Source organism: Mastomys coucha, unplaced genomic scaffold (assembly GCF_008632895.1).
Source record: "Mastomys coucha isolate ucsf_1 unplaced genomic scaffold, UCSF_Mcou_1 pScaffold12, whole genome shotgun sequence".
In the NCBI taxonomy this organism is placed as follows: domain Eukaryota; kingdom Metazoa; phylum Chordata; class Mammalia; order Rodentia; family Muridae; genus Mastomys; species Mastomys coucha.
Genome location: NW_022196894.1, coordinates 92295655 through 92309157, shown reverse-complemented (window position 1 = coordinate 92309157; position 13503 = coordinate 92295655). Strand labels below are relative to the sequence as shown.

General features: G+C 48.5%; 1 protein-coding gene across 3 annotated transcripts in view; it reads left to right on the top strand.

The window, feature by feature from the left end:
- Hlcs (holocarboxylase synthetase) overlaps nt 1–13503 on the top strand; it is a 203475-nt gene that overhangs the window by 38085 nt on the left and 151887 nt on the right. For all 3 annotated transcript variants that reach the window (XM_031364481.1, XM_031364479.1, XM_031364480.1), the window contains 3 exons: nt 1283–1445; nt 1665–2620; nt 7564–7746. In XM_031364481.1, the coding sequence (XP_031220341.1) occupies nt 1394–1445; nt 1665–2620; nt 7564–7746 (1191 nt within the window). In that variant the 5' untranslated portion in view covers nt 1283–1393. The remainder of the gene's footprint in view (nt 1–1282; nt 1446–1664; nt 2621–7563; nt 7747–13503) is intronic.

Sequence of the window (13503 nt, the reverse complement as noted above, 5' to 3'; positions counted from 1 at the left end):
ACAGTCCCTGTCACCTTCAGTCTAACCCAGGTCTGCAGACAGACAGTCCCTGTCACCTTCAGTCTACCCCAGGTCTGGAGACAGACAGTCCCTGTCACCTTCAGTCTAACCCAGGTCTGGAGACAGACAGTCCCTGTCACCTTCAGTCTAACCCAGGTCTGCAGACAGTCCCTGTCACCTTCAGTCTAACCCAGGTCTGCAGACAGTCCCTGTCACCTTCAGTCTACCCCAGGTCTGCAGACAGACAGTCCCTGTCACCTTCAGTCTAACCCAGGTCTGCAGACAGTCCCTGTCACCTTCAGTCTAACCCAGGTCTGCAGACAGTCCCTGTCACCTTCAGTCTAACCCAGGTCTGCAGACAGTCCCTGTCACCTTCAGTCTAACCCAGGTCTGCAGACAGACAGTCCCTGTCACCTTCAGTCTAACCCAGGTCTACAGACAGTCCCTGTCACCTTCAGTCTAACCCAGGTCTGGAGACAGACAGTCCCTGTCACCTTCAGTCTAACCCAGGTCTGCAGACAGTCCCTGTCACCTTCAGTGTCTAACGAGCTGAGAGTGTGCTTACCTTCATTTATTTCTAAATTACATTTATTATTATTATTATTAAAGATTTATTTATTTTATGTATGTGAGTACATGACTGTACTCTCTTCAGACACACCAGAAAAGGACATCAAATTCCATCACAGATGGTTGTGAGCCACCGTGTGGTTGCTGGGATTTGAACTTAGGACCTCTAGAAGAAGAGTCAGTGCTCTTCACTGCTGAGCCATCTCTCCAGCCCTTAGATTCCCTGGAACTGGAATTATAGGTGATTGTCAGTCACCATGTGGGTGCAGGGAACTGAGCCCAGGTCCTCTGGAAAAGCAGCAAGTACACTTAACCATGGAACCATCTCTCTGGCCCTCTGTTTTGATTTTTGAGGAAGGGTCTCACTACGTACTACGTGGCTTTGAATTGGCTATGTGCCCCAGGCCTTAGCCTCATTGGTGCGGCTGGTGCGAGAGGCATGCATCCCACAACAGGCTCACATCCAGCTACATTAAATGGCAGAGTTCTGGTCAGTGCTTTGTAACCAGTCACCCTTCTTAGGTCAGAATAGAGTGTCTGAGCCAAACATCCTTGCTCCCAATCAAAGGCAACATCTAGTAACCTGCTGGATACGTCCGTCTGTCTGACTGTAACGTAGCATCAAGGAGCCCAAGGGTGGAGTGTTGTGTCTGGTCATTTTAGATGAGAGACATTCCAGCTTCCCTTTCTCCCTCTCCTACTCCTTCCTCAGGTTGTAAAATGGTCGGACTGCTGTTTGCCGTTAGCTTGCCGACCTGGGGACCCCTACCAGTTAATTGCTAAAGCAAGCGTGGACAACTTCAGCAAGCTCGGGGCGGCTTTCATGGAGGACAGGCTCCAGATGGATAACGGCCTGATAGCACAGAAGATCGTGTGTAAGTGCTCGGTGTGTCATAGTCCCTCGCTGGGCTGTTGACGTCCCAAAGCCATGCCTTCGGGGCCTGCATACTTTCAGTTTTAGCCCACAGGCTTGACGGCACCGCAGAAGTGTGCAGTCGACACGTGCGAGGTTGGGGTGGACAGGAAGTACGTTCTAATCTGCTGAGTTTCTGACCAGTGGTGCTGACTGATGATCTCTCCCATTCACACTTTAGCAGTCCACTTAAAGGAGCCTGCTCTGAAGGAACTTGGCAAGGCCTCCGACAAGCAAGTGCAGGCCCCAGTCCTGGGCCCTGAAGCTTCCTCTGAGGCCCAGCCTGCCCAAGGTGCCATGGAGAATGCTGGCCAGGGTGACTGGAAGGCTGGTGATGAAGGCCCTTCCCCATGGAAGAGGGGCTGTGCCCCTGGAAGTGAGCCTGCTGGAGATGGAGATCCAGGGCCGAGCTCTGTGGAGCTCTGTCAGCTCCACCTGTCCAGCTGCCACGAATGTTTGGAGCTTGAGAATAGCACCATTGAGTCAGTGAGGTGTGCGTCTGCGGAGAGCATTCCAGACCTTCCCTGTGTTCGCAGCAGCAGCAGCAGCAGCAGCAGCAGCAGCATGGAGGGTGCTTCGGGCAAACTCTGTTCTGAGTGGAAAGCGAGGAGAGTCAACGTTTCTGGAAAGGCGCCCAATATCCTGCTGTATGTGGGCTCTGGTTCCGAGGAAGCCCTGGGCCGGCTCCAGCAGGTGCGGTCTGTCCTGACCGACTGTGTGGACACGGACAGCTACACTCTCTACCACCTGCTGGAAGACAGCGCTCTGAGGGACCCGTGGCCCGACAACTGCCTCCTGTTAGTTATCGCCAGCAGGGATCCTATCCCCAAAGACATATACCACAAGTTCATGACCTATCTTTCTCAGGGAGGGAAGGTGCTGGGCCTGTCTTCCCCCTTCACGTTCGGTGGCTTTCGGGTGACCAGGAGAGACGTGCTGCGGAACACAGCCCAGAACTTGGTTTTCTCTAAGGCTGATGGGAGTGAGGTTCGGCTCAGTGTTCTGAGCAGCGGCTACGTTTATGAGGAAGGCCCGAGCCCAGGCAGGCTCCAGGGCTACCTGGAGAATGAAGACAAGGATACGATGGTTGTGCATGTGCCTTTTGGAACCTGCGGAGGGGAAGCCATTCTCTGCCAGGTACTGGGGGTAGTAATGATATAATGTTCTAGAGTATATTTGGGACAGAGCGTGCTCTTTAAGGCCTGAGAGGTCCCAGGAGGGGCTGGGACAGTAACACACAGGCAGAGTGTGCTCTTTAAGGCCTGAGAGGTCCCAGGAGGGGCTGGGACAGTAGCACACAGACAGAACGTGCTCTTTAAGGCCTGAGAGGTCCCAGGAGGGGCTGGGACAGTAACACACAGCGAAGTGCTTGCCTTCAAGCATGAGGATCTGAGTGTGATTTCCTGGAACTCACGTGAAAATCAGGTGTGGTGGTGTGTGTTTCTAGTCCCAGAGCTGGGGAAGTGGAGACAGCTGGATTCCCTGGGGCCTGACGGACGACACTGATGTCCACAGTGTACCTTACTTGGATAGTTCCAGGCCAGTGAGAGGCTCTGTCTCAGGAATCAAGCTGGGCAGCACTGAGAAACTGCAGCTGAGGTTATTCTTGTCCACCACCCATAAGCTTATATGTTCTTGTGTGTATATACATTCACAGGTGCACATGCACATACACACACATACACACACACAGGCACACACAGACACAAACAGACACATACACAGGCACACACACACAGACAGACAGACACACACACAGATATACACAGACACACACACAGACACACATGGAGACACAGACAGACAGACAGACATACACACACAGACATACACAGACACACAGACACACACAGACACCCACATAGACACACAATACCGATACATACACATAGACAGATACACTGACACACACACACAGACACACACACTGACACTCACACACATACACACTGACACACAGACACACACAAATAGACACAAAACACAGATATACACACAGACACACACACTGACACATACACTGACATATACACTGACACACACAGTCTCTCTCTCTTACACACACACACAGAAACACAAGCTTTTAAGTGCTAGTTGTTAGTTGTACTCTTGGCTAAGCGTCTACTGTTGGTCTGACCCTCGCTGGTCAAACTGCATGTGATTGAGAAGCCAAGGCAGGAGGTGGCAACCTTGGCTAAACCTTCAGGTTAACCAAGGATCATCCAGAAAATTCTTTCTCATTTTAATCATTATTTAATCATTACTATTCCTAAAAAAAAATGTTACTTTATTTTCTTGCCTCAAAGCACACACTTGTTAATATCATCAAGCCCTTGTTTTTGTTTTTTTGTTTTTTTGTTTTTTCAAGACAGGGTTTCTCTGTGTAGCCCTGGCTGTCCTGGAACTCACTCTGTAGACCAGGCTGGCCTTGAACTCAGAAATCCACCTGCCTCTGCCTCCCAAGTGCTGGGATTAAAGGCGTGCGCCACCACACCTGGCCATCAAGCCCTTGTTTAATGCAAGAAGTTCAAAGGCATAGGGTAGCAATTAGACACTAGCTCCTGTCTCCTTTAGTGATGTTCTTGGTCATGTACGCTGTAGCACTGGGCAGATCTTCACAGCCTGTTCTTCTCCTATGGCTTGTTATGTTTAGAACCTAAGTGTTTAGGACTGGACAGATGGATCAGCAGTTAAGCACACTGGCTGCTCTTCCAGAGGACCTGGGTTTGGTTTCCAGCAATCACATGGCGGCTCACAACTCTCTGTGATTCCATTTACAGGAGATCAGCCTTGGTCTTTGGGTGTCCATAGGCACTGCATGCACACACATACACACACGCACACAATACTCACAGAGACCTAAGAGATCTCTCTCTGTCTCTGCACATGTTCTTGCATGGATGGCAGAAGCCAGCTATACACATCGTCCTTGTTTGGCAGAGTCTGGCTCATTCCTACCTGTGCTAGGCAAGTTTCCTGTCTCCACCTCTCATCTGTGTGGGAGTGCTGGGGTTCCCCATGAGTGCTGCTGAGTCTGTCTTTTGTGGGTTCTGGGAATTCAGGTCTATGCACTCACACTGCCAGCACTCACCCCAAGCTCTCTCCTACTCTTGCTTCTTTGTTCTGAAGCCCAGTATTTGTTAAGACGATGTTTGAAATGCAGGAATCTGGACAGCGGGTCAGATGCTCACCCGGAGCCAGCAGGTTTCCTGTGAGCTGCAGACCACATGGGTTAGTTTTGGGGGCGCCCAACAAACGCTCCTCTTATCTTTGCCTCTGCAAATATGGTCACTATAGCAACCATTCATTCTTAAAAACATTCGCTTGAAACCCCCACTTCCTGGAGCTGTGTTTCAGTTTTGAAGAGTTTTTTCTTTTTTTCCCCTTACTTCTGTGCACAAACTTGTGGTAGAAAATTGATTTGGCACGTCACAAGCATTTCTCCCAGTTCCATGACACATCTGCCTGTTGCGCTGTTCAAATCGACCCCAGTACTACCATAAAATTTGATACTGCAGTATATTGCCCTAGGACAAAAGAGGCGATATGATGCAGACTCACAAATCAGAGTCCGGGATTAGAATGCCATTTTTGGTTCTAAATGACTTCCAGTCTCCTGTGTGGCAGGCTCACTGCTTGCTCCTCCAGCTCTGCTGCTATCCCACCTCACTGAAATCAACCAATAAATATTATTACAGGCTGCTTAGTTTCCTCTTTCTCTGTTCAATTTCGTAGCCTTCATCTTTGTAATAAATCTAGTAATGATGTAACCCAGTAGGAGAACACAGAGTACAATCTGCCCACCAGGTGGGAGCATCCCCGATTGCTTGCCTTTGGATTCACAGTAACAAGACAAGACTCTCCAGCCACAGGCCTGAGGGCGACTGCGATGTCCAGTCACAGGCCTGAGGGCGGCTGCGATGTTCAGTCACAGGCCTGAGGGCTGCAGTTACTGGGAAAAGGTAAAGCTGAGAATGAAGGCTGGCATTGGATTATGAAATGGATCTGGATTCTGGTATGAAGTCGCCTAAATACAGCTTGAAAATGAATTTAAGATTTCATTTGCTTATCCAGCTTAGTTCAGGAAGATGATTCACAGCAGTTTCAAAGTTTTTGACATTTTGGGCCGGATCAGTTTTTGTGAGGAGTTATGGTCCTATAAACTCTAGACATTTATCAGTATTTGTGGTCTCTGCCCAATGGATACAGCCATCCCTCTCTGCATTTGTTGCTAGAGACATTTTTTTTTCTGTCCTTTAGTCCAGTTGAGGAGCCGTATGCTTCGAAGAGGCCAGGTCATGGATCTAGGACCGGCATCAGAGTTGTAAGTGAATGGCTGTGAGACTCACATCAGGATTACAGAAGAGCAGGAGGCAAGGCCACATGCCCAGCGTCCGATGTGCCATTCTGTCTGTCACTAACTGACAGTGCAGCACTAGGATCTCGCACATGCTGAATGTACAGTGCCCTCTGAGGCCCCTCTACAGCCCAGCAGCCACAGTGTTTCTCCAGCTTTACTGGCGGTGTCGGTCTTTGGGCCAGGAGGCCTGTTGATGGGAGCCTTTCCCTGTGCATCTGTCTCGAGTGCGGATAACTTCAGTACACTTCACTGTGCATGCCCTTGTGTGTATGCCATCCAGTGAGGCCACATGCCTCCAGTGAGGCCACATGCCATCCAGTGAGGCCACATGCCATCCAGTGAGGCCACTTCCTTTCTCCTTGAACTCCTGCAAGAACACAACTTTCCCTCTTTTTCTTTGTTTTTTTTTTTGTTTGTTTGTTTTTTGTTTTTGTTTGTTTGTTTTTTGTTTTTTGTTTTTTTGGACAGGGTTTCTCTGTGTAGCCCTAGCTGTCTTAGAACTCACTCTGTAGACCAGCCAGGTTGAACTCGAACTCAGAGATCCAATTGCCTCTGCCTCCCTGGTGCTGGAATTAAAGGAGTGCACCCCTCACCCAAAAGTTTTGCCCATTTTATTTGTGCCACTTGTGTAGGCTAACCTCCAGGGCAAGCATGTGCTTAGCTGGCTGATAGGGACCCTTGCAGGTGCGTCTTTCTTTTCTAGCCCCTTGAGAGCTGTCTGGGGGACAAGTCCACCTGCTGTCCACTGACCGCTGTTCACCACCTTGTTCAGATTGGCCCCCAAGTTCAACATTGGCCCCATTGTAGGCGATATTTGGAGGTTACTTTTGCGGTGGTTCCAGCTTAGGTGAGACGTAAATGGCTGAATGAGCCAGAGGTTGGCAACAGGAATGGCTGAATGAGCTGGAGGACGGCAACGGGAATGGCTGAATGAGCCGGAGGTCGGCAACGGGAATGGCTGAATGAGCCGGAGGTTGGCAATGGGAATGGCTGAATGAGCCGGAGGTCGGCACTCTGCTTCTTTAGCCTCCCGATGCTCCACTTGGAAAATCAGTTCACAAAACCAAAGTAAAACTAAGTGTAGGTGCTGTGCTGTCACTGAGTGTAAAGTCTGCTCTTGTCCCGGCAGGGATGGTGATGGAGACATTTGTGTATTTATAACCTTCATGCAGTCTCTATTACAGATGCATCCTAAATATTGCTTTAACACCTGACTTCATATAGGAAGCCCCAAATTTTAGAATCCAGACAGGTGCAGGGGGGTCAAGGAAGGCCTTTCTGTTGTCTGGGAAGACCACTCTATCCACCCCACATCCTGCAGACAGTCCCAAGTGAGGAAAACGCTGCTCTGATTGCAAGATAGAGTGGAAGTCTCTAGCCTGACTCCTTGTGCCTCCCTAGGTTCTGTAGTGTGTTCTGCTGGATTTTCAGCATAACTGTGTTTCCAGATACTGTAGTCCAGGTTTAGTGACTTTCCCGAGTCATGACCTGGAAAGAGGCTGGTGGCCATCTAGGGTCAGGCTCCGCCATGACTTTTGAGCTGGGCGGACATTATTTTAAGTGGTCCGTTCCAGTCCTCATCCTGATGTTTCTTGGCATCACTCTGCAGATGGTCAGGCTCCAGGCTAATGGGATAAGAAGAAAACTCACGTTCAGATTTCCATCAGATCTAGTGCAGAGATCTGGACCCACTGTTCACCGGCTGCTCTGTTTCCTTCAGGTGTATCTGGAGCTCCCTCCAAGCGCTTCCCTGGTGCAAACCGCAGACGACTTTAATGTGCTCAAATCCAGCAACATGAGAAGACATGAGGTCCTTAAGGAGATCCTTACTGCCCTTGGTCTGAGCTGTGACACACCACAGGTTCCCACCTTAACTCCATTGTACTTACTGCTGGCTGCTGAGGTGAGCAGGCTCATCCGTGGGCCGCCTCAAAATCACGTCTCCTTAACTTGTCTGCCATGACCATTTTTAGCCTTGATTTCTATTTTGACTTTGGGTTTGGGTTTGGAAACTGTATCAATGTATCTTTAGTATTTTATTCGTGTGTGTGTGTGTGTGTGTGTGTGTGTGTGTGTGTGTGTGTGTGTGGTGTAAGGAAAATAGAGGTGACTCTGGAGTTGGGGGTGTGAAGTCTGGAGTTTGTGGTCCTTTTGTGGGAAAATGGAGCTCTGTCCTATGTGATCTAAGTGCATGACTCCATTCACACATGTGGTTCTATATCTGTGGATGCAAGCAAGTGTAGGTGGGATATTTGAAAAAAAAATAAGGAAGGAGCCTGTATTAGGCCAGAGAGATGGCTCAGTGAGTAAAGACCCAAGTGTAGGATGTCGACCTTTAAGTCCCAAGAGCCTGGGTATGCTCCTTATGTGAGGCCGAGATGGAGAATCCTGAGAGCTCCTCTGCCAGCAGCCAGCCTGCATGGCAAGGGACCCTGTTTCCAGCAGGGTGGAAGAGGAACAGAACACCCAAGCTTGTCCTCTGACATGTGTGTGCCATGGTGCCTACTTCCCCTTTCCTCACAGATGCATACGTAACACACCACACACAAGAATAACATGCATATCACACACACGTACACAGCTAAAAAGAATCCTGCATCCACTGAGCATGCACAGGCGATTTTTCTTGTCGTTACCTAAGCAACACACAGTACGGCGTACCAAGTATTCATGTAGCATTTGCAGTGTAGTATGAGTACTTCCAGTCTCCTGGGGATTGTTTAAAGTCTGTAGGAGGATATGCATAGGCCATTGCAAACGCTGTGCTGTTCTGTAGAGGACTTGAGCATCCTGGTCCTCTGGCTTTTGGCATCGGTGGGAAAGTGCAGGAAGCAGCTCCTTGAGCATGCTGAAGGGTGACTGTGGTGGAATCTGCAATCAGTTGGGTTGAAAAGCAGTTGTTGTGATGTGGATTTTCCTCAGTCGGTGGGAAATCACAAGTTCTGTATGCTGATGTCTGCTGCCTATGGTCAGAAGGCTTTGGGTTTTATGTTTGCCACTCATGTCTAGAAGGAAAACGGAAGTGTTGGCAATATGTGCAGAGCCCACCTCCCGCCTGTGTTCACCGCTGCTCCGTGAGGGGTACCTGGTTTAGGCAGGCTGCCAGATTTTCCAGGTGTGTGTTCCTAGTAATCCCTCTGTGCTGACAGGCTGTCAATTTCTTATTCATTGTGACAAATGATTTTGTGGAGCTCTTTCTGTTCTCAGCCAGCAACAGGCCAGTCTGTGGGGTTAGGGATGTCAACACACAGGAAAGGCATGGTGGCCAGGGGACGCCACACACCGAACCCACCTGCTTCACTTGAAAAGAGCAAAAAATCCACCCTTCATGCCTGCACTGTGAAAAGGGGAGGCGCTGCCTCCCTCCCAGGTTGGCTGCTGTCCCTGGGTGAGCTTGGTTTGTGTGGATCAGAGCTTTGCATTGTGCCAGTGCACTGTACTGGCTTAGAGAGACACATGCACATCTGAGAGGATTGTGTGAGGGCTAGAGGAGGCGACATGGGAGGCTTGTGTAAACACTGCAGTTTAAATGGCCGTGCAATGAGTTAGTGCAGTGGTGGCTGGATTGTGAAGAGGTTGAATGGGGTAAGAAAACATGATGTGTTTACAAGTTCCTAGTGTGTAGGCTAAGAAATGGAAGGCAGTGTCTCCAGTTGAAAAATTAATATCAACACAGGGTTATCTTTTGCCATTTAAAAAACATTCTTTTATTACATTTCATTATCTAATTTCTAAACAATTTTTTTTTTTTGAGGCAAGTTTTCACTAGCCCACCACTGGCTTGGAACACACTCTGTAGTAGAGGCCACCTTTAAGCCTGCAGTGATCCCCCTGCCTCAGCAGATGTGAGTCGCCAAGCCCAGCTCTGCAGTTTGCACCATTTCTGATGTGCATTCCTGGACATTAATCATATGGCTTCTGTTTGTGTCTTCATCATAGGAATCCAACACCAAGTTACTTATCACTGTTCTGTTCACATGGCAAAACTTACGACTCTGACTTATGATATAAAAATACCAAGTAAAGCCACTTGTCTTCAGTGGAATGTGGCCATCAGTCTCCTAGGCCCTCTCCTTCCTTCTTCTCCTGAACATGGAGGATTTCGGCTGGAGATGAGCTTAAGCCTGTGATCTCTGCAAGCTTGCATCCTGGGTGGTCAGAGGGTAGTGCTGGCTGGCTTGCCCTGGTCTGCTTGCTGTTTTCCGAGTCCTGACCGAGGGATCTTAGGATGTAGGCCTTTTGACCACAGCAGAGAAATGAAGAGGAAAGATGGCCTTGGGTTCTTTTCCTGGGAGGGAACACTTTGCGCTTCAGGTAGAACATGTGCAACCGAAACACCTAAACTGCTGGTTTGTGTCAGAAGAGCAGTTGGTGTTTAGTTGGTGTTTAGTCCGTCAGTCCTTGGACTGAGGAGGACACTCTACAGACAAGCTCTGGATGTAGATGTTGGTGCCCTCAACATCTGCATCAAAAGCAGCCTTCCTGCGATTGCAGCCTGTGGGGAGTGGGGGTGGGCCTCTCTGGGCGAGATGACAAGCCAAGTTGGCTAGCTCTAGGCTCAGCAAGAGACCCTGCCTCAGTAAATATAGCAGTGAACAAATGGGAAGACTTCTGGCCTTTACACGTGTCCACACACACATGTACACCCACTCGCATACATTCAGACATGCGTGTGCACACACACAGACACACACAGAGTGAATTTGGCTCTTTAAAAATGTCCAGTGGCAGTGGGGATGGCATTTGCTTTCCTATTGAATAACTGGCTGGAGGAACATTGATTTACCCACTCACAGTCCATGGGCATGAGAAAGGTGAGAGTCGATGTTTGCCCTGTACAGAGCATGCACATGTAGCCTTGCCGATGTTTGCCCTGTACAGAGCATGCACATGTAGCCTTGGGAAGAACAGTTTTGAGATTCTTTCTGGGTCCAGGTCTCCCTCACAGACTTGAGGTTGGCTCTGAGGATGGTCTCTGCCTCCCGGCTATTTTCTGTTTCACTTTGAGAATTCAGGGCAGTGAACACGTGTGTGTGACTGTGGTGTGTTTCCATTGATGATGTTTCTCAATGCTGTGGTCAGAGGTCAGGATTTTTCCTTTCAAGTATTGATCAAGTGTTGTGTTTTCTTGGAGCAAAAGTTCTCCAAACAATTATAATGAGAATGAATTTGAAACTAGAAACAGTAAGAGATGTTTTTTGGGGGGGGGGGGCAGATAGCAGATTCTTCCTGCCCTTGTTTCTGTGCAGCTCAGCATAAACTGAAGAAGCAATTTGGTTTTCCTTCCTGCATCTGTGCACAGTGGGACTCACCAATCTGCCTTCCTGCATCTCTGCACAGTAGGTTTCACTGACCTCTTCCTGCCCCTCTGCACAGTAGGTTTCACTGACCTCTTCCTGCTCCTCTGCACAGTAGGTCTCCCTGACCTCTCTTCCTGCTCCTCTGCACAGTAGGTCTCCCTGACCTCTCTTCCTGCTCCTCTGCACAGTAGATCTCACTGACTTCTTTTGGATGCCTGCGGCTTGCGTGCCTTAGGAGTTTGTACAGACTTCCTGCTTCCTGTAAAGCTCTCTTCTCATGGAAATCCACACTCTTACCACATGATGTCGCTGCTGAGCTAGGCAACCTGCATTACAGACCCTTCTAACTGTAACTGTTCAGAAATGCAATTTATTCTCTGTATATCAGTGTCACACAGTGTAACTTGTAATTTGGACGTTTTCTACTATATTGGTGGCACTTTCTTTTGGGTCTGTAGAAGTCATTTCAATGCCATAGTTCATAAAATTCACCCATTCATTCAACATTTATTCAATATTAAGTCCTGTTCTAGTACAAGATGTGAGAGAACAAAATAAATAGAGAAATTATCTAAATACCTTCACCGAGCAGCAGCTGTGTTTACTCAGTTTGGAGCCCCGACGCGGCTCTTGACGGCAAGAAGCATGGAAGATTTATGACATCCCTTCCATCCTTGTGGTTCTGTGTCACCGTGATAGAAGGAGACACATAAAGAACTGGGGACCCTCGGTGTCACGAGAGCTATTTGTTGAGAGTTCGTTCCCTTCCTACCTAAATACCAAGACCTTAGTAAAATCCCAGCACGGTGACTGCTGACCACTGGGAAGGGAGGGCAGAGCAGGGCTCTGCTGAGGGTGAGTGGCTCTGGGGCCAAGCTGCCTTCCATTCTCACATGGGTCTTTACATCTGATCCATCCTCCCAGGGCCGGGCGAAAGTTCAGGCCTCAGCTGAGGCCAGTATACTGAAAACCACCAACACCACATGCTGGGTCCACTGAAACAACACTGGGAGAGCCATGGTTTATAGACACATGCACATGTAAATGCACACACACAGACATACATAAACATGCATGTACACACAAACATGCACACACAAAAGCATACACACATGTTCACATAAACACATATACATACATGCATGTGTACATGCATACACATATACATTCACATGCACATACAAACACACATATATAAACATATACATGTACACACAAACACATATATACAAACATACACATGCATACATGTACAAATACATATATACACATACATACACATTCTGGTGGTAAGCTTAAGGTAATTTTAATAATGCTTTAAAGTTTTCTTTATATTTTTCAAATTGTCTATGGTGGATGTATGTTACTTTCATAATGAGCCAAACCAGTTCTTAATAAGAAAAAAAGTAAAGTAGTGTGTCTTTGGAAGCATCTCTGGTGTACTTAAAACCTGGTCATTTGGGCTCTTCTGAGGACATTGACACTTGGTGAAAATTTGGCATCTAACTTTCTCAACCAGTGGGTAGTAAATCATATCATGATTCATAACAGTAGCAAAATTGCAGAAGTAACATCGACATAATCTTAGGGTTGGGTGTCACAGCATGAGGAACTGTACTAAAGGGACGCAGCATTGGGAGGGTTGGGAACCGCTGGGTTAGGGGATGTAGTGTTGCCAGCAGACTGTTTGAGTCCTGAGAGTGGCATGGCTGCTGGGCTTAATAGTGAGCTTGGGGTGTGGTGCCTCACAGGTGTTCACCTGTGTGAGGGGAAGTCTTTGTCGGGCTAGTAACAACTGGAGCCCTGTTCCTGCTGGGGTGAACAGGTTGATGTAAGATGTATGGGCTAGCATTACATGGCAGCCTCCCTGTCAACCCTCCATCCAGTAGAAGACAGGGTGTTGGAGGAACGCAGCATCACCGTGGGGTATGCCGTGGGAGACACACATTTTGTAAGAAAAAGACAGAGAAGGAACCCAGTTCTGTGGCAGGAAAAGTTAAATATTTATTTTATATAAAATATAATAATTTTATTTAAAAAAGCAGGCTTCTATTTTAGTGAGAACTGTCTTGTTCCCCTTCCTCTTAATCTTTTTCTGAAGGAGGACAACAAGGAGGATGGCACATTGGCGTCTCTGGTGGCTCCTGTGGAATGACTAGGCCAGCCAGGATTCTGAACCAGCCCCTACCTCTGTCCACTCCAGTCCACGTGACATGTTGATGTTTCCCGGGTGGCCAGAGGGTGCAGAAGAGCATGGATGCCCCACCTCTAACAGGGGCGCTGCCATTGGTCTGAGGAACCCCCACCTCTAACAGGGGCGCTGCTGTTGAGGAACCCCCACCTCTAACAGGGGCGCTGCT